Source organism: Canis lupus, chromosome 14, assembly GCF_011100685.1.
Source record: "Canis lupus familiaris isolate Mischka breed German Shepherd chromosome 14, alternate assembly UU_Cfam_GSD_1.0, whole genome shotgun sequence".
NCBI classification, from domain to species: domain Eukaryota; kingdom Metazoa; phylum Chordata; class Mammalia; order Carnivora; family Canidae; genus Canis; species Canis lupus.
The window spans coordinates 33,128,795-33,149,403 of NC_049235.1; the positions used below are offsets into that span (position 1 = coordinate 33,128,795).

Consider the following 20,609-nt stretch of genomic DNA (forward strand, 5'->3'; position numbering starts at 1 on the left):
GAGAAAACACAACTTAAAATTAACAATGAAAGTATAAAGTGATTTCCTTCCTATTTCTTCTCTCTCCTCTTCTCTGCCTGCATCCTCTGGGGTCTCTTTGCTCTTTTTGCATCTTGCATCTCTATATTTTCCTTTTAGTCTTGCCATATTCCTTAAAGGATTTCAAAACTTTCAAAATAAACATGAAGTGTTTATGTGTGGTGTATATTCAAGGCAGGTTGTCATCATGCAAAAGTGAAAATACAGTGAGCTAGGGATGGGATTAGCATATAAAGTGTTGTCGTAGCTAATATTTTTACTAGACAAGGACCACAAATTTGACTTTGAGACTTCTAGCAGCCCATGTGAAGAAGGTAGCACTGTTATTTATATGAATCTCAATGTTTCTAGGGCAGGATTTCTCAACTTTGGCATTATTGACGTTTTGGCAAGATAACTTCTCTGTACTGTCCTATTGCACTTTAAGATGTTTAGGGCATTCCTGGCTTCTACCAAGAGGCTAGAAGCTTACCTGCTCCTTCAGGCTTGACAACCAAAAATGTCCAGAAATTCCCAAATGGCCCCTGGGAGGTGGAAAAGGTGGTAGGGAAAACCACTCCCATTGATAACTACTGCTTTAATATAACAGCAAACAAATTAGAAAATGCCCAACTACTCCAGATACAACTTGTGGTATTTGAATTTTTTGAATATTTTATCAATTTTACATGGTAGAATTTTAATACCTTTAAAAATAAAATGTTGATATTAGGTCTTATCTGGTATATTTCACTAAGAAAATCCTTGATTTTATAAATAAACTAGATTTTTAAAAATCATTTTGTTTTTTATATAGTTTATTTCAATTTCGACTTTACTAGCATAAAAAATCAATATGGCTTAAGAGTTTATACTCTTTTTTTCTGAGTTCTCATTCCAGCTGCACTAAATTACTAGCTAAATAACCTCTCTGAATTTCATATACAGAAATGCTTAGTAAGAGGATCAGTGTCAATGGTTGGAGGAATTGTCTGAGTTTATCTGGGCAGTGAGCTTTGCATAGTGTTTGGATTTTAATAAGTATATTAATTATGACATGATAACAATGATTATTGTTGTCATTGTTATTTATAAAAAATAAAGACCAGAGTATTATAGAGTAAGGTAATATATAATAAAACTGAAAAAACCTGAAATGTCCTTATTAGGTGTCTATCACATTCTCTGTACACTTTCTGAATTACATTCTGCTATGACTCCAAGTGAATGAATTATGTTTTCACCATTCATGTTTCATAGATCAGGTTTGATTTAGCAGCCCTCCTTTTTATCTTTTATAGATACAGATGCACCATGTTCTTCTTTCAGATGTGAATAGTATTAACTAGTGGCTAAGTTTTCATAAGTAGACATGTAACTAATACTTTTAGCCCTTACTCTCTCTTCTACCTCCATGCCTCCATATAGAGAGCATGTTCCTAACTGTTTTAGAAGACTAGTATTAATAATTGCTATGTGCTTATGAATTACTGGACTTTTTTCCCCTATCTCTTGTTCTTTTTTTCTTTCCTTCCTCCTGCTCTCCCCCCTCTTTCTTTCTCTCTCTAACACCCTCATCCCCCGCCTCGTTCTTCTTTTTTCGTCTATTTTCTTTAGTTTTTTCTTCTTTCTTCTTCTTTTTCTTTCCTTTCTTTCTTTCTTTCTTTCTTTCTTTTTTCTTCCTTTCCTTTCCTTTCCTTTCCTTTCCTTTCCTTTCCTTTCCTTTCCTTTCCTTTCCTTTCCTCTTTCTTTCTTTCCTCTTTCTTTCTCAGATTGATGAGTCTCACTGGCCTCTGATGATTATTCTGGGGTTTTCACATTGCCAGTTGCCATGGATTCTCTGAGGTCCATAATGAAACGAAGAATGTGCCGTTCTTTGTCTTTTAACATAATTTTTACAATTGATACCAAAGTATTTTACTTCAATCACATTTTTTAAACAGAATATAAAATGTATTGCCTATTTCAGAGGTTACTTATAGCCTTCTCCATCTCTTTACACTTACTGCCCTACTAACTAGATGTGAGGCTCTGGAAATACAGGCTGGAAGGATCTTAGTACCAAGCTCTGTACTGTTTTCAGAATTGTGCTTTCTCTTCTGATGACTAAATCTTTTTTATGGGCCAAGCTTGTATAATTCTCTAACCTAGGGTATATTTCCATCCTATCTCACCACATTTGCTTGGTTCCTAACAAAGAAAGACTTTCTGGAACAGCCTCATCTAACATTTCTGAACCACAGTTTTGGACACATTAGGTCCAGACCCTTCTACATGTTTATAAGTGATTTGAACTTTTGGGGGACTATTTTCAAATTGATAAATTTTAATTCTGGCAGTAAAACAAAGCCTCTTTGGACAGTTACTCAAAAGACTACTAAAGCTGCCTTCATGTTTTGTACATTTATACAGAAATTTTTGGAAGTTAAAAGCATACTATTTTTTAGAATGCTCTGTAAGCAAAAGCTTGGTAAAAATTCCAGATGAATTCTGAGGGAGGTAGTAAGTTGTATATTGCCACATTAATTCTAAAATATAGTTATATACCACCAGCCATGTATATAGCATATCCCTTGGGACTTCTGCTCAGTATCCAGCTTATACCTTTTTCCCTATCATCTAGCAGAATAAATTCCTGATCTTAAAAATTGGATACAGAATTAGAATTAGCCATCCTCATTCATATGTGTGATAAATATGCTTTTTCTTTTTTTCCTAATTATACTGATCTTCTCCATAATTACTAATATATCCATCTCTTTAAAGTCAACTTCAAGATCAACTTACTATTGGATGCAGTCTTTTATAGGTAACTGTTCAATCTCTCAGCTTCCTCTTCAAGATGTCTTTTGGGTATATGAGGGAGGGATGGAGACCTGATGAGGTCCTTGGACACTCATACTATCCTCTGGATATTCAGGCTTCCATGGCAATTTCCCTGGTCCATCTTCTTGTTCCTGATTGCCTAGCATTTGAAGGAGCTGATTTTCTCCTGATTTCACTTCAAGATGAAACCTGGTAGGGTTCCCTGGTGGGGTGTCTCTGATGAACCGTAGGTTTGTCTTTCTCCAATCTCTCAGGATCTGAAGGGATGACTTTTGGCTTTTTCTTCCTCTTATATATCCTTTCTAAAGACTAAATCTATAAGGTCTAGGCCTGGCTTTCTGATGGGTAGAAAAAGTCTCTTCTCTGAGTATTAGAGAGGCAATGGTAGCATTGTCTTGATGCTGTCACTAATGTAATAATCTGAGACCACCAGCTTAGTTCTTGATATACAAAGGAATTTGGAAAAAATTCTCTTTCACCACAAAAGTATGGATTTTTATGTGTACTGATGCAAAATCCTATTTTGAATGTCATTGTCTTTTATATGAATCCTAATCTCCTTTTCAGTTTGTGTACCATTGCCTCCTAATGTACGTGTGCACGTGTACATGGGTGTGCACCCACACACACGTATCAGGCTGAAGAATAAACTGGTAGAAAGACTAAGGAGAAGTGAATGTGTTGTATGGAAAGAAAAAAGATACAAGTACTTTGATTTTTTTCAGATTATAGTAGTTTTGGTTTTAAGAATTTGCTTTGCATTTCTTAACAGCTTTAGCAAGTAATTAGCTAGTGTGGTAAGCAGGATTGCTTTCTCCTCCACTACCATTTCTTTCCCCTTTCATGGCCTACTCTAAACAATTTACATTGTTTAAAATTATTTTACATATCCAGAGCCAACTCTGTGCCATGCTCCTAATCTCTCTACCTTCAGCTTTCAAATGCTAGAGCACCTGTCTTACAGTTCTAAGTTCTTCTGGTCTCTACTTCCACCATCATTGTATTGCCATCTTAGCTCCTTAATCCCATTTATAGATATCCAACTAAATCTAATCCTTCTTGCTATTTTTCCTTCTTTTCCAGCCACTCAGTATCCCATTCCATGCCAAGAACCACCAATAATTGGTGGAGTCAACCATCTCTCTTACCTAGAGTTTTTTTCTACTGTCAGAAAGTCTTGCAGCAGTTAAAAATCAGAGTTTTCATATAAAGGTGACCTCCTTGACACTATCACTAATACAGAGAAAGGTTTTTGGCAATCTCTCATACCAATAAGAAGGACATAGCAGGAGAAGAAATACTTTTTGCCCTTGAGAATAGTAGGAAGTAGGTATGGGAGTCTCTTCTAGTGACAGAGATAATAGTCAGGAGACTTCATGAGCCATGCATACTTTTTTTTTTTTTTTTTTACCTTGGAGCTCTTATTAAACTATAACATGGCAAATGCATGTGGGTAGCTTTTAGTAACTAATTTTGGTAGCTAATGGCCCTGGAACACCACTTTGAACACAATATCTTAGGAAAATATGCTTATAAATTGACTTATAAACATGTTTTGGGGATATAACTTTGCTATGGAATGAATTGTATCCCCCCCAAATTCATATGTAGAAGCCCTAACCCCTGATGTGATTTAACCTAATAGGGCTTTTAAGAAATAATTACGGCTAAATGAGGTCATACAGATGGGATCCTAATTTAATAGGAATGGTGGCCTTATCAGAAGAAGAAGAGAGAGAGATCTTTCTCTTTGTACTTGCACTCAACTGAGGAAAGGCCGTGTGAGAATGTAGTGAGAAGGCAGACATCTGCAAGCCAAGGTGCGAACTGAACCAGAATTTCAAGCAGAAACCAAATTGACTGACTCCTTGGACTTCCTAGCCTCCTGAACTGGGAGAAATAAAATCCTGTTGTTTAAGCCACTCAGCATATGGTATTTTGTTTTGGCAGCTGAGCTAAGACAACATCTGTTAATAAATTCAGAATTAATTACAATTTTTGGTTTATGAATAGATCATATACAAAATCTTGACCATTATTGCCATTTATTTATTTTTTTAAAATTTATTTATTTATGATAGTCACACACAGAGAGAGAGAGAGGCAGAGACACAGGCAGAGGGAAAAGCAGGCTTCATGCACCGGTAGCCCGACGTGGGATTCGATCCCGGGTCTCCAGGATCGCGCCCTGGGCCAAAGGCAGGTGCTAAACCGCTGTGCCACCCAGGGATCCCCATTATTGCCATTTAGTTACAAACTATACATAAAACCATTTGAAGTAGTTAAGTAAATGTTTTTTATGTTTACATATAAGTAAATAAATTTAATAAGCTCCTAAAATAAACTTCATAGATTCCTAAAGAGCACATGTTTAGGAATAATCCTGACCTTTGGGTGTAGTAAAAATCTCATATATCCATTCCATTGAGCATCTATGTGCTTAGCATTCTTTTTATCAATAATTATAGCTTTATGATAAAAGTAACTCCTGTATACTAGAACTCTTAGCATCTGTTACATGGTAGGTACCTGACAAATATTAGATGAGTTAAAAAAAATAAGTATCTTGATTAGTAGAGGTTTATATACCAAAATTGATGGCATAGACACAGAGTATTATTTCTGTAAGACTACTTTGAGGAAGATAGAAAAATGTAGATAAGAAGATGAATTTTAAAGTTATTTGTGGCTATCTAATGCCCCTTAGTATTATGGTTAAAGAGACATTGTTCCCAGGTGTTGTAATATTTTTCTAATCAAGTATAGTATTTATAGCTTTTTGGAAGGAAATTTTCTTTCTTTTTTTTTTAAGAAAAAACTTAGAGTGTATTCTAAAGTCAAGTAAAAAGGGGTTTGGAATTATATGTGGTTTTGAGTCATCCATTAGGTCTTTGGGATTTATTGATTTGTTTTATATTTGCTTGCATTCCCAATAATTTTAAATCTGGTTAGTGAGGGCTTTCTATGGCACCTATAGCTCTGTAATAGTTGAAAATTGGCTAAAAACTACGCAACACAGTGTAAATGTTGGTTTTCATTTTTCAACTTGAGCAACCATCTTCCTCAAGGTATATCTATATGAAGCTCAAGTAAGTGCTTATATTGTTTGGTAAAAATAAAACTTAATTTGGAGGGCAGATGATTAGGTTCCTTTGGCCATTTGATCATACCTTCATTTTTTAGCTGGTGGTGTTGACAAGATGATATTGAGTATGACAAGGGCTTAACGTTCTTAGAAAGTGAGGGTTATTTCAGGAGAGCCATTTAGAAAGACATGTGATGTCAGAGTCAGGGGTCTGAAGGTCCTTGGGCCAGCTGAGTAGCCTCTCTAATCAGTAGTGTGCTCATTCAGTAAACACTTATTAGGCCTCTACTCTGGGCTAGGCATTATAAAATGGGTGTAATAGTAGCCTAAATAGTAATAGCTAATATTTGCATATCACTTATTCATTTAGTCCTCACTAAAATCATATACAGATGGCACTTTAAAACGTTGCTATGTCATAGATAAGGAAACCAAAGCACAGAGACATTTATTAACTAATTGCCCACTGTCATGTAGGTTTTAGAGGTGAAGCTACAATTTTACCCTGACAGTTGATTTAGAAACTTCTCTCTTCACCACTATGCTATTGTTGAAGAGATCTTAATTTTCTATTTATTTATTGTTCTCATTCATTATTTATTTATTCATTGATCTTGACAGAATTTAAGCTGGTGAGGATCTCATGAGAAAAGGCATGTTAAAAGGCTTAGGAAACTGCTTAGTACATTGTGAATATGTGTAATTGTTATTTATTGTATTTGTTCCATGTTATTAGGCCTCTTTAATTCTTTAAAAAAAAATCTTTATTTTGTGTGGGATTTCCCTTCTTTTACCCAGTTAAGAAGTCTTACTATTTGCACAATCACAAATTTTGTATTACATTTCCTAGTGCTTCAAGTAATTTATGTATTGTAACTTTAGAGACTTCTACCATTGGATTCTGTTTTTTATATTATGAAATATTTTATACATAAAAGTATGTAACATCTATGATCATTATAAACCAGTTATTGTACTTCTCTTGTTCTTGCTATGTTATCTTACTGCATGCATGAAAAAGGGTTAATAGACTTTTAGAAAGATAAATTAAAATTTTTGGTTTATGCTTTGTTTTCATAAGAATGTTCTCTTATAGAAGCAACCATGTATTTTAATGGCCTATCCAATTCTAATAATACCAATCTACATTAAGAACAGCTGCCAAACTGTAGTAAATGTTAGAAATTTTAAGTTTCTACTTTGAAAATCAAATTGCTCTTTGCAGTTGAATTTGATGAATGTTTTAAGTGTGAGGACCACACACTCCTTCCATTTAGTTGGAGAACCTGAACTGTGGTTGCTACTTCCTACTCACTGACTGCTACTGCTACCTGCCTAATAATTGTCTTTGGCTCCCTGTAAACCTGCAGCCAGAATGGTATTTGAATTTTTCCCCTCTAGCACTTGCAAATCCGATTTTTATGTATAGCTAAGTGCTCTTAGCTTTTTTACTCTATCTACTACTGGGGCCTGGTTTCTAGCAGGCCTGTAACTACGCCAGATCCGGCCTATGTAATGCTGTTTGTAATGAGAAATCTAAACAGGGAATGGCAGTGAGGCATGGCAGGAATGTGTTTCCATTGGAGAAGTCAGTATAGAGAAAAAGTATAAGCAAAGTTCTGTCCAGAAGGTCTTTTCAGCTGGCCAGGATGGAAGACTAATGTTATTGTATCTAGGCTGTTACCCTGCCAGCCCTTCCTCACAAATTTGCTTTCTTTCTCTCTTCCCTTCTCCTCTTCTCCCCTCCCCCTCCCTCCCTTTTTCATCTATTCGTTTTCCTTCTTGTTTTCCCTCTCTCTTTCTTCGGGCCGTGCTGACTGTTTGCTCAGGTGGACAGTGACACCATTTGGAATGAGCTGCACTCGTCCGGTGCTGCACGCATGGCTGTTGGCTGTGTCATCGAACTGGCTTCCAAAGTGGCCTCAGGAGAGCTGAAGGTGAGGTCTGGGTTGCATTAAGTGTGGGAAATCCAGAGAAGAAGCTAAAACAGTGATGTTGTTGTTTGGGAATTGTGGGAGTGTGGTGTGGTAATAAAAGGAAAGGGGTGGAGGGAAAGGGCAGGAAGATGACCACTAAGGTGTGATAATTAGTCTGTAGGTAGGTAGTAGCTAATTTTGCTCACAAGGCCTTCCTCTCCTTGGGGAAACTGCGGTCAGGGCACTCAGGTGTGTTTTTAAGAGAGCAGAAATGGTGAGGAAAGCCATGGTTCAGATTAAAAATACCCAGTGTATACATGTCTGTCATGTCCTCCTGAGATTCTCTTTCGAAGCAATTTAAAAAATAGATTACTGAATACTATGTATAAGCTCAGAATACCACCCAGAGAGAGGGGAGGGGCGGGAGGGGGAGAAAGGTAAATACCAGACGGGAAGGATTGGGAGGAAGAAGGAAATTGTTGATTAGAAGGGTAATGATCCAGGGTATGTTTTTCCATGAAAGAACTTCAAAAATGATCTATGCTTTATTGTTCTTTTCTTTTTATGGTCTCTTCTTTTCTACATCATATGAAAAGAACAATGTCCAAATCCCAACGTTTCCCAGTCTAAACAATTTATAAAAGCCAGAGACCTGACAGACGTTGACATTTTATTTGGTATTTTAACAGTGTTATTTAAAGGTATGCCATGTGCGTCTTGAATGCAGTTGCCCCTATAAACTTTGTTGGTGCTAACATGACTTTTTAAAGCACTAGTTCACACACTTCATAAGGAAATCTGGGTGGTGTTTGATTTGGTATTTTTAGCAATTGTAGGGATAGGGGAAATATAATGTGAACAACATAGTCACCACAAATTTTGTTAGTCTAAAGTAAAATCAAATTAGGATTATTTTTCTGTTTAGTGAATTTTTATTCGGTTACACCTGACTGTTCCACTTGTGGTAAAAAATGCTGGGTAAAAGGGTATATTTTACAATATATTGTCTTCCCAGAAGCCTTTGCTTTAACTCTGTAGGAAGTCAGAACCTATAGAAATATAATTTTTAAAAGAGCTGTATTTAAAATATAGATATGCACACCTTATGTGTAGTTGACTTGATCAGTGTTGGGACATTAATTGCTCATTTCAGGGATTTTATGGGGTCATTAATGTGGTGCATACTACTCAGTCTTTACCTTTGGTAATGGACTATTGGAAAGAGGAAAGGAATCAGCCTTATGGAGAAGTTTTGGCTGTCTCCCAGTAGCACTTTTAGCAATAATTCTTCCTGTTTGAGAATGTCACTTGTAACACTGGAATAGATTGATATCTTAAAAGAATGATCTTTGAAAGTCTTCTTTCAAAAGAATTAAAAAACGTACAATAGCTAAGCCACAGTATTATAATTTTTAAAAGATAATTCTGGCACAGACCCACTTAATGACAAAGAAAATGATTATGTTAGCACGCACAATTTCTCATTGTTATGATTTTGTGGGAGTTTAATCAATAATTCAGAAACCTTCTCAAATAGAATGCCCACATGTTTCACTCAAAATCATCATTGTTATTAGCCTCACAGAATGTAGAATCGCCAAATGTAAATCTGAAGAGTACTGAACAGAAGCCTAATTCTATTTTTTAGGAGGTAATAATTTAAAATAGCCAATTACAAACAAAGTGTCAACAACATACAGCATGGATATGGTGGCTACCAGCTGTACTAACATTGGCTATTTATGTTAAGAAATTTATGTTAAGAACAAGGATTCATGCAAATCCTTTTCCCCCCATGGTGAAAAACCAGCAGGTATGGCTAAAAACAAAAAGAGAGAGAAAGAAGAATAGAGAAAAAGAGCCAGCCTAATAATCAAGAAATCTTGGCCCAAGCTCTGCCACTTAAATGCTGTGTCATTGGTGGCAAATCACTGAACTTCTCTGGGCTTTAGTTTCTTGTTCTGTGAAATCACCAGGATGGAATTTATAATGTTGAAGGTTGTACACAGTTCTGATATTCTGAACTATTTACAAATGAAAATTAGATCTGATTCTCAAATGTATATACTGTGGCATACCAAATAGTAGATATTTTAAAACTAATTTCAACTTATTTTGGTGAATATTTGAGATATTGCAGCTGGTTTATCTATCTGATTGTTAAACTCAAGGAAAAGTCCAAGATAGTCAGGACCATAACAAAGGCACCAGTGCTGACAGGTCAAGAGACTGAGCCCCTTGATTACAAAGAGTTTGGGGAGGCCTATGGGAATGTCATATGAGAAAGGTAGCAGTGTTAAATCATTTGCAGCCACATTGAAGAAATGATAGAGGGAACCATGTTTAAGGACCACTAGCTAATCAAACATGTCACTCAGCATCTACCTGTCACAGACTCCAATATGACAGGGCTGATACAGTTGCTGGCCAGGAGCATTAACACTCATGGCCTTGGAGTCATCACTTCATTCAGATCTATGAAGAAAACAGGGAAGCTTATTTGAGGACACTGGTAAGTTAACCTCTGATAAGAGATGTAGAAAGAAAACTTTAGTGTTTCATTTTTGGTTTTCAGCATCTACATTCAGTTCTTACATGCTCTACCCCATTATCCTTGTAAATCAATGTAACTTAATGAAACACCATTGGCATATTATAACGCTGTATTTTGTGAGACTGCACTAATTTTCCCTGGGAAACAGAATAATTAGAGCTTTATTTGAAATAGGGTGGGCCTGGATGGAGTGATGAACTGAGAAGTGGGAGACAGCTAGAGGTTAGGTCACTGACCTCATAGAGAATGGGAACCTAGGAGATAAGAAATGTGTATGAGAAAGGAAAATGCCGAGGACAGATCTGATGACCTGGAATTTTTGCTTGATGCTGAACTTGATTGTGACATCCTTAACTGTTGACAGGTTCTGTCCATTATTTACCTGGAGGTATTGATGGATTGAAGGAGTTAGGTGAATGAACCAGGCACAGGAAGTGGGTTTCATGTTGATGCTTAAATAGACCATGTGCAGCAAACTATAGCAATAAATTGGTGTATTTACAAAGAATTGACATGCTCAGTGGAGTTCAGTCAAAATTATGGGGACTTTCAAGTTTTCCAGGTTTTTAACAATATGTACATGTATATCTGTATGCAATACTCAAACAATTGAAAATTTCTGGAATCTAATAGTTGCTCAAATTGGCCATTTCTTAGGTTCTAGTACAAAGGAACTCAAATATTCCAAAAATGCAAAAATGTTAGGTTTATTGGAAACTATAATTGGAAGAATATTTATCTCAAACTGGTTTTATTGCTCTATAGGGTATTTAAGAAATTATATCTAGAAATAAATATATCTCCAAAAGAGTATTTTTTTCAAATTATAAGTAGTTCAATACTTGGTTCAAAAAATGGTATAAAATATCATTTTATATACCTTAAGTATATATGAATTTTGTAGTTTGTACCTTAGTAAGGCTGGAAAAAAATGGTTCAGTACTTACCAGTCTTTACCATGAGGACCCATATTGATGCTATTTTAGCAATGCTATATATAATATCATCATAAAAGTAAAAATTGCTTTAGTTGTTTTTGGAAATATTTGTAAAAAAAAAAAAACCCACTGGATTATCTGAATGATGGATGACTTTCTTTAATGTTTAAATAGATATTGTGATGTCTTGTTGCTAATAAGAACTTCTATTCATTGAGCACCTATTGGAAGATATGCAATTTATGCATAATTTGTGATAATTATCACAAAGGCCTTCGAAGGAAGTACCACCAATAGGATACCAGCTCAGAGACATAAAATAATTTTTTGAGATCCTGTACACAATTTAATAAATGTCAAAGCCTGTAAATCTCATAACCCTCTTTTCTTTTTCAGCTATTCTATAAGGAATTTCCTATGGAAATAGCACAAATATGTAAGGGCAAAAAAAGGTTAAAGTCATCTCTTTCAAATGGTCTAGATCTCTTTTTTATTATTATAAAATATTTAATCCACACAAAAAGAAATAATCACACTAATAACTTAAAAACTATTATGATAAACTATACACCTATGAACCTTTAATCCAACTTAAGAATGCTAATACTATTAAAGTCTCTCAGTACTTCCTCTTTTCTGACTCCAAAATAATTGTTAATCTATTGTATTTTTAAAATTATTACTTTTCCTTTCTTTAATAGTTTTAAACCATATGTTTTGACCTTTATAAAAATGGAATCTTATTATAAAATGTATTGTTCCTCAGATTTCTTTTCCTCCCCTTAAAATCATGTTATGAGGATTTATCCATATGAATTTATATAGCTGTGATTCATTAATTTTCATTGTGGAGAAGTATTCCTTGTACATCATAATTTATTTATTCTTCTGTTGGACATTTCTGGGTTTTTGCTCTTCTGAATAATGCTGCTGTGGATAGTCTTTAACAAACCTGCTATTTCACTATGGCATTACAAAGAGTAAAATGGCAAGCTCCTAAGGATAGAAACATAGTAAATTTCAGTAAGTCATGCAAAGTAGAATTCCAAAGTTATTTGCCACAGTGACATCAGCAAAAAAAAAAAAAAAAAAAAAGGCAGTTTAAACCTCTGAAAATCTTTTCATCATAAAATCATTGACAAAACTGGTAGAATTTGTCAGGATACATTTTTTAAGAACTCTGGCAATCAACCAAAAGTGTCCAGCAATTCAGGAAGCATGTGTTCAAAACAAAACCAGCTGAATCTTGGTAAGAACAGTGAGGTTCGTGGTGGTTTAATTCACCCTATTCTCATCTTACCCTTTCCAGCTCCACAGTAGCCTTAACAAATAACAGCCTGCATTTTTCAGTGAAAACCAGTAACTTGGCAGTCTCCATAGGGGACAGAATGGGCCTGGAGCTTCTTCAAAGCCTCCTTCTCTGAGAATTGTCATTACTTGGTCTGTCTGGTGCTTCGGTACCAGGCCCCATTTGCAAGGCTGTCTTTTTTTGACATGATTTGGAATTCACCTGACATGAAAAGCCTTTTTCCCCAGAAGCAGTTGTTGAAAAATTAAAGATGGTTTGTTAACTACATAGCTACCTGAAATGGTAGTTAACAGTGGATAAAACAATAGACTAACCAAAAGCATCAAAGCAAAAACTGGGAAATGAGATGTGGTAAGAGCTATGAAAAGTCCCATTGGAGACCTAAGAATCCAGAAGGCCTCATGCATTATAGGGCTGTTCACATTCAGGAAAGACCTGAGAAGGCCCTTAGCTCTCATCTCAAGGTGATTTTCAGGCCCTGTTCAAAGAGGAAGTGAAGGCCAAGGTGAAATTGTCAACTTCCTGGCTGAATATTAAAAATGTGTTACACACACTCACAGCCCCTTGAAAAAGGCTTGGGACTATTGCCAGTGTTAAAGGAAATTTCTGTCCAATCATTTACTGACCACTAAATTAGCTAAGCAGAGACTTCAGTGCCACACTCAACATAGAATATAGACTTTATGGAATTAGTTCAGAAACGGCAATAAGCAAAACTACAGTGACATATAATCTGTCTGTATAAACATGGTTATTTTATACATAGTATAATTTTAATTCAATAAAGAAAATAAGTAAAAAAAACCACACACACATAATGACAAGCCCTGGGGAGGGATGAAAATCTGATTTCCAAAATTTCCATATTACATTGTTTAAAATGCCCAGTTTTTAACATAAAATTATTAGACATGGAAAGAAACATATGAATCCACATGAATAAATAATGAACACCAGTAAAAGTAAATATGTAAATAACTATGAATGATAGTATATTTGTTTTTTGTTGTTGTTTGTAACGCTTTTTCTCCTTTCTGGTTTAAAAGACAATTGCATAAAACAATAACCATGAGTCTGTGTTGGTGGGCACACAGTGTATAAAGATGTAATTTGTATGATAATATCAGCCCAAAGGAGAACCTGAGAAATGGAGCTATATAACAACAAAACAAACTTTAAAAAATATTTATTTATTTATGTATTTATGTATTTATTTATTTGAGGGAGAGCATGTGCACATACAGAGATGGGAGAGAGGGAGAGGGAGAGAAGCAGACTCTCCACTGAGTGCAGAGCCTGATGTGGGGTCAATCTCAGGACCCTGAGACCCTGACCTGAGCTGAAATGAAGAATTGGACACCTAACGAACTGAGCCACTTAGGTGCCCCCAAACAAAGTTTTTTGATACTACTGAAATTTGGTTCATGTCTGAACTAGATTATTAAATGCTAATTATATTCCACTGGGCAACCAGAAAGAAAACAACTCAAAAAATATATTAAAGAATATAAAAGGTTATATGTAAGAGTAATAAATTAAAATGGTGCATTATAGAATATCTGTTTAAAGTAAAAGCAGTAATGAGCAAAAAAAGACAACACATAGACAACAAATACCAAAGTCATTGTGCTGATTTCATACTCAACTAGCGTTCTCACTCTTGTCTACATTTGACGTTTTCAGATTTTTAAATGTTTGCCAATCTTTTAAATGTTTGCCAGTCTTGACACTAAGAAGTGTCACTTTATAGTTTCCTGTGTATAGATACAGTTAATACCATTATATCCCTCTTAAACCTTTTATTAGTATTTAACAATTATCTCACAAAAGGTTTTTTTGTTCTCAGTTGTACTTGTATAATATTAATATAGCATTACTACCTTTTTTACCCCTAGCATTTGCTTCGTTCATCATTTACTATCCTTTTACTTGTAAACTTTCTCTTTGTTAAGTATACTAGGTCTGTTTCCTGTAAATAGCTCATAGCTGGTTTTTGCTTTCTAATCTGTGTATTTTATTTTTATTTTAAGATTTTATTTATTTATTTGACAGAGTACAAGCAGAGGGGGTGATAGGCAGAGTGAAAGCAGGCTCCCTGTTGAGCAAGGAGCCTGATGTAGGATTCCATCCTAGGATTCTACTCTGGGATCATGACCTGAGCCAAAGGCAGGTGCTTAACCAACTGAGCCATCCAGATGCCCTGACTGTGTATTTTAACTGGGGAACTCAATTTGTTTTTATTTTAACACAGTTTAACACAAATGTATTTCTCTCATTGTATTTAATTTATCCTCTTTGCCCTATTTGTGTGTCCTCTTACCTTCATTCACCCTTACTCTTTTTTTCAATTGAAAGTATTTTTCTCATTCTATATTACCTCTAGGTTTTTTTAAAATACACACACTATAAATTTTAACCTATTTAATAAATCTAAACTTAATTATTCTCTCCATTCTCCTCACTAACAGTACAAGTACTTTAGTATGTATTTTTTAGTTTTTTTATTATTATTTTTTTATTTATGATAGTCACACAGAGAGAGAGAGAGAGAGAGAGAGAGAGAGAGAGAGGCAGAGACACAGGCAGAGGGAGAAGCAGGCTCCATGCACCGGGAGCCCGACGTGGGATTCAATCCTGGGTCTCCAGGATCGTGCCCTGGGCCAAAGGCAGGCGCTAAAACACTGACCCACCCAGGGATCCCAACTTTAGTATGTTTTAAATGCAATTATCCTGTCATAACTTTATATGCTGTTATAATTTAGTATATTAGCTTTTTTAAAAATAATAATATCACTAAAGAGACATTATACTGTTTGAAACCATTAGTGCTTCTCTATACTTGCCCACATAGTTACCATTTTCCTTTTTCACCATTTATCATTGTAGCTGAAACCTCCATAGGATGGTTTTCTTTATTCCAGTACATTTTTTAGAAATTTCTTTAGTGATAATTTTTCAGTTTTGTTTGTCTTTGATATCTTTTTGCCCTCATTCTTGAAATGTGGTTCAGGGTTGACAGTTCTCTCAGCATTTTGAAGATCCTCCATGCTTTTTTGGTTTCTAATTTTTATATGGAAAATATCAACTTCTAATCAGTTGCAATTCTTATAGATACTGTGTCTTTTTCTCTCTGTTTTTAATGTCTTCTTTTTGGCTTTGGTATTCTGTATTTTGCTTGCCGTGGATCTGACCGTGGATTTCACTGACTCACATTGTTTAAAATATATGTTAGCAAAACTGAAATTTAATGCAACTCCATGATGATACTTTGTGGTAAATCAGCTGCATCAGCCTGAAAGTTGCTGATCTTAATTACTAATTATTATTTTTTTAAAAATATGTTCTAAGCACTACTATGTGCTAGACACTACTATAAATACTGAAAATACCAAGACAGGGAAATTCGGTGCTATCAGGGAGAGCAAAGATAAATAAATAAACAAATACACAGTGATACAAGTTCAGGTGAAAATATGTCTTTGGATAAAAAGTAAAAGAGATTTAGGGAAAGGGCTGGCCCTGCTTGCTGAGGTTTTCAGGAATACCTTACTGAGTGATCTGAGTGAATGAAATAGAGAAGAATCATGTAGAGACATGGGGAAAGAATATTCCATACAAGGGAAAAAAGCAATTACAGAATCCCTCTTGTCAGGTGGAGTAAATAAGTTTTGACCTGTTTATAGAATTACGAGAAAACCCGTGTGTCTGGATCTGAGTTACCTGCAGAGGTCTTCACAGAACATGATGTTAGAAAGATGGTCATAGGCAAAATAATAGAATATACCCACACACAAATTATACAGCATACACATATACATATGTAGGTAGCATTAAAAACTGAAAGTATGTTTCTAACAGGTTCAGGATATGGATAGTGACTACATTAAATACTGATTATAAGGAAAACTGCATTGTCACTTCAATTTGCAACCAATTTGGTCTTTCTTAAAATATATACTCTCCATCCTGGAATCATACAACAAAATAAGGTATGGAATGTAATATTTGTGTTGACTCCAATTTTGTCTAAGTTCCCAAGCTGAAGACAATTGTTATTAATTATGTATGATAGACACCACTTCAATGAATTTATTAAAATTTAGTCAAGTAGGTCTGCAGTTAGTTTATATAACAAAAAAACTAGGTAACAGAGATGTGGTTAATGGAAGAGTCTTTAAAAGGACTCTAAGTGGGGCACCTGGTGGCTCAGTTAGTCAAGGTCTGACTCTTGATTTCAGCTCAGGTCACTATCTCATGCTTGTGTGAAATCGAACCCCATGTCGGGCTCTGTGCTCACCACAGAGTCTACTTGAGATTCTCTCTCCCTCTCCCTCTGCTCTTCCCCTCACTTGTGCTTTAAATAAATAAATAAAATATTTTTAAAAATAAAAGATCTAAGTATTTTGATTGTTCTGCTCTGTTCCCTTCCTGGGCTTCTCCCAGCATAAGCCAAGTGGAGATGGAGAAGGAGTAGAAGGAAATCATGTATGTCTATGAATAAAAGTGGCTTTTCAGTCCTTAACTTGAAGCATGTTGAATTATAGAAATTTGTAGGATCACTCTACACTACTACCAGGGTGGGGCACGCAGAAGTTCTTCATTAGAGAGTCTGACATAGGTATCAGGAATTTGGAAGCTGGGTAAAGGTAGAGGAATGCCTAAGTTTCTTGGATTCCTCTTGGAGAATGCAAAGTGATTTGCATTCAGCAGCCAAATGCTGGCTGAAACTGTCATGTTGGAGGATGGAAAAAAGAGGGAAGAGGAGCTGCATTGACACTTGGCACTTTTGGCGGGGCAAAGGTTTTTGTTGGGCAGTGGACACTTTAGATAAAAGCCAGATTTGAATCATTTTGCAAGGTTCAACAAAAAGGTCTACCTTCCAGGGCAAATCTCCCACCTCCCTCACTACTTTGGCCAGTAGAATGAGACTAGAGTATGAGAAGGAGCCAATGAGACTTCCAAGGTCAGCCAACCAAGTGCTTTGCTTCCATTTGTGAACCCTGCAGCCTGGAGGTTATTGCCAGTAACACTGAGGAACTTGTGAATGCTTCCAGTGAAAGAAGGACAAGCATTTGGATTCCTGCCATGAAAGAGGGCTTTTGAAGAACCAAAAGAGATCTCTAAATTGCCCTGCTAATTCAAAGCCTTAACCTTTTTATTCTCCCACTCTCCAGAGCTAGAGGATCCATAAGCTAGGCATAAAGTAGTGGTGCAAGAAAGGAAAACAAATAAACTACAGATTGTATAGCTTACTCTTCCAGGACACACAGACACATCACATTTGCCCACTACTGGTCCCTGATTCTGTGGATCAGTAAGTCGGCAGAGGAAAGGTTTAAATTAGATGTGACATCAAAGAGTTTAGTTAGACTAACCTGGCCTTTTAATATCTAAAGTTGAAACTCTTTCTATAGCTGAAAAACTGTGGACTATATCAGGTAAAGACTGTAGAACGGTTAGTACTAGGACAAAAATAATGTATAATTTAATATACCAGAGTGTTAGTTTCTATTACTACTGTAACAGATTATACATATTTAGTGGCTTAAGACAAGTTCATTATTTTCAGCCCTAAAGATCAGAAGAAGTACACAGGTCACACTGCAGCCCTACTGACACCTTGATTTTAGCCCAGTGAGACTTGAAGAGTTACCTTGCTCAATCAGATGTTGGTAGAATTCATCTCCATGCAGTTGTAGCACGCTATTATTGGGCTAGCTGTCAACTGGGAGCTGCCCTTAGCCCCTACAGGCCTCACTGTTCTTTGCACATAGCCCTTACATCGCAGAACCAGCAAGATGGTATAGAATCCTTCTCAAGCTGTCATTTTTCTATCATTGCATCTCTCTCTGACCACAGATGTGAAAGGCTTAAGAATGTGTATGATTTGAATGGACCACCTGTATAAGGCTGGGTGCCTTTTCCATGTCAAGTTATTTAATTTATAATCATATCTGCATTGTCTTTTGTCATTTAAGGTAACATTCAAAGATTCCAGGGATTAGGACATGAACATCTTTTGGGGTACTTCTACTTACCACAAACAGCAACTGAAAATTCAAAACAGATTCCTTCTTTAATGTTCTCACCGTACATGATTGTAACTGTTTAGCAATCATTGACATTTAAAAAAATAGATATTATTTATTCTTTAATCAGGATATAATTTACATTCAATAGAATGTACAGATTTTCAAAGGTATGATATATATATACCTTGTTACCACCACAAGTTTTAAAATGTTTGAATTAGAAAGTTTCCTCAGGCCTTGGTGGTTGCTCTCCAGGATATGCAAACACTAGCGTGATTAGTCTCACAGTTACCTAATTTTTCCTATTGTAGAGCTTTATATACAAGGCAATATACTGTATGTAGACTTTTCTGTGTGGCTCATTTCACTTATATAATGTTTTTGAGATAAATCCATGCTATTCCATATATCATTTAGCTTGTTAACTTCTATTGCTGAGTAGTATTCTATTTTATGAATATAATACATTTCATTTGTAACAATGGATTTGTTAATTCATTTCTGTCTGAACTACTATGAATAAAGTTGCGTAAAGGTACTTTTCCAAGTCTGTTTTTGGGTATGTGTTTTTATTTCTCATGGGTAAATGTCTAGGAGAGAAATAACTGGATTGTAATTAGTATTTGTGTAGCTTTAAGAGAAAACGAAAAATTATTCTCTGAAGCAATAACTGTTTTATCTATAGAATTTGATTTTGTCACCTTTTGTTCCGGAGAGTGATAATTTGTGTCTTCTTTTTTTTTCCTGATCAGCGTAGCTGGAAGTTAATCAATTTTATAGATTTTCTCAAAGGACCAGCCTTTAGATTAATTAATGTTCTTTTTGTTGTTATTTTCTCTTTCACGGATTTCATCATTATCATTTTCTTTTTTTTCTACTACATTGGGCTTCATTTGCTCTGCATTTTTGTTTGTTTTAGTTTTTTAAGGGGGAAGCTGAGGTCATAGACGTGAGACTGTTGTCCTTAAGAAAACAAAAGAGCTAGTTATTTTACCAGCAAAATTTGTTTATTCAGGAATAGCAGAGGAATTGTAATTTGGGACATTTAAACTATGGAGAATCAGGAGCAAATCTAGAGAAGAGAGGAGAGGGACTTGCTTTTATAGAGGAAAGAAGGAAGGTGGGAGGGGCTTTTCATTGTGTTCTCATTGGCTGGGCTGTAGTGGAGCAAGGAGAAATTCTTCCTTCCTCTTGCTAGGGTATGTAAAGTAAGCTTCTTCCTCTGGGAATGTGAGGTATTCTTAGGGCTAGTGGTAGTGTATGAAAGCACCCCCGGCAGGGCTCCCAAATCCATTTTTAAATCATATTTCCTTTACTTATTTTCACAAATTTTTTCTCTTTTTTTTCTAATTGAACACTTAGTGCTATTTCTTTCTTATTATTTTAATAGAAATTGTATATATTTAAGGTGAAGAAACATGAGGACTTGATACACATAGTAAAATTTTTACTACAAATCTAACTAATTAATATGTCCATTTTTTCATATAATTATCTATTTTTCTCCTATCTTATTGAAGTACAACTAGCTTACAATATTGTAATTAGTTTCAGATATACAGCATATTGATTCAATAATTATATACATTACTCAGTGTTCACTAAGATAGGGTATATTCATCTGACACTGAACCACATTATTACAGTAGTATTGACCATATTCCCTATACTGAACTTATTTAGGTCTTCAATCCATTTTGAGTTTATTTTTGTGCATGATGTAAGAAAGTGATTTGGTTTCATCCTTTTGCATGTAGCTTGTCCAGTTTTTCCAGCACCACTTATTGAAAGGATTGTCCTTTCCTTATTATATATTCCTGCCTCCTTTGCAGTAGATTAATTGACCATTTAAGCATGGGTTTATTTCTTTTTTTTTTTTTAAGCATGGGTTTATTTCTGCAGTCTCTTTTCTGTTTTATTTATCTATGTGT

At 35.3% G+C, this 20,609-nt stretch overlaps 1 protein-coding gene across 20 annotated transcripts in view; it reads left to right on the forward strand.

Annotated features, from left to right (window-relative positions):
- HDAC9 (histone deacetylase 9) overlaps positions 1-20,609 on the forward strand; it is a 911,202-nt gene that overhangs the window by 681,972 nt on the left and 208,621 nt on the right. For all 20 annotated transcript variants that reach the window (XM_038557033.1, XM_038557034.1, XM_038557035.1 and 17 more), the window contains one exon: positions 7,759-7,866. In XM_038557033.1, the coding sequence (XP_038412961.1) occupies positions 7,759-7,866 (108 nt within the window). The remainder of the gene's footprint in view (positions 1-7,758; positions 7,867-20,609) is intronic.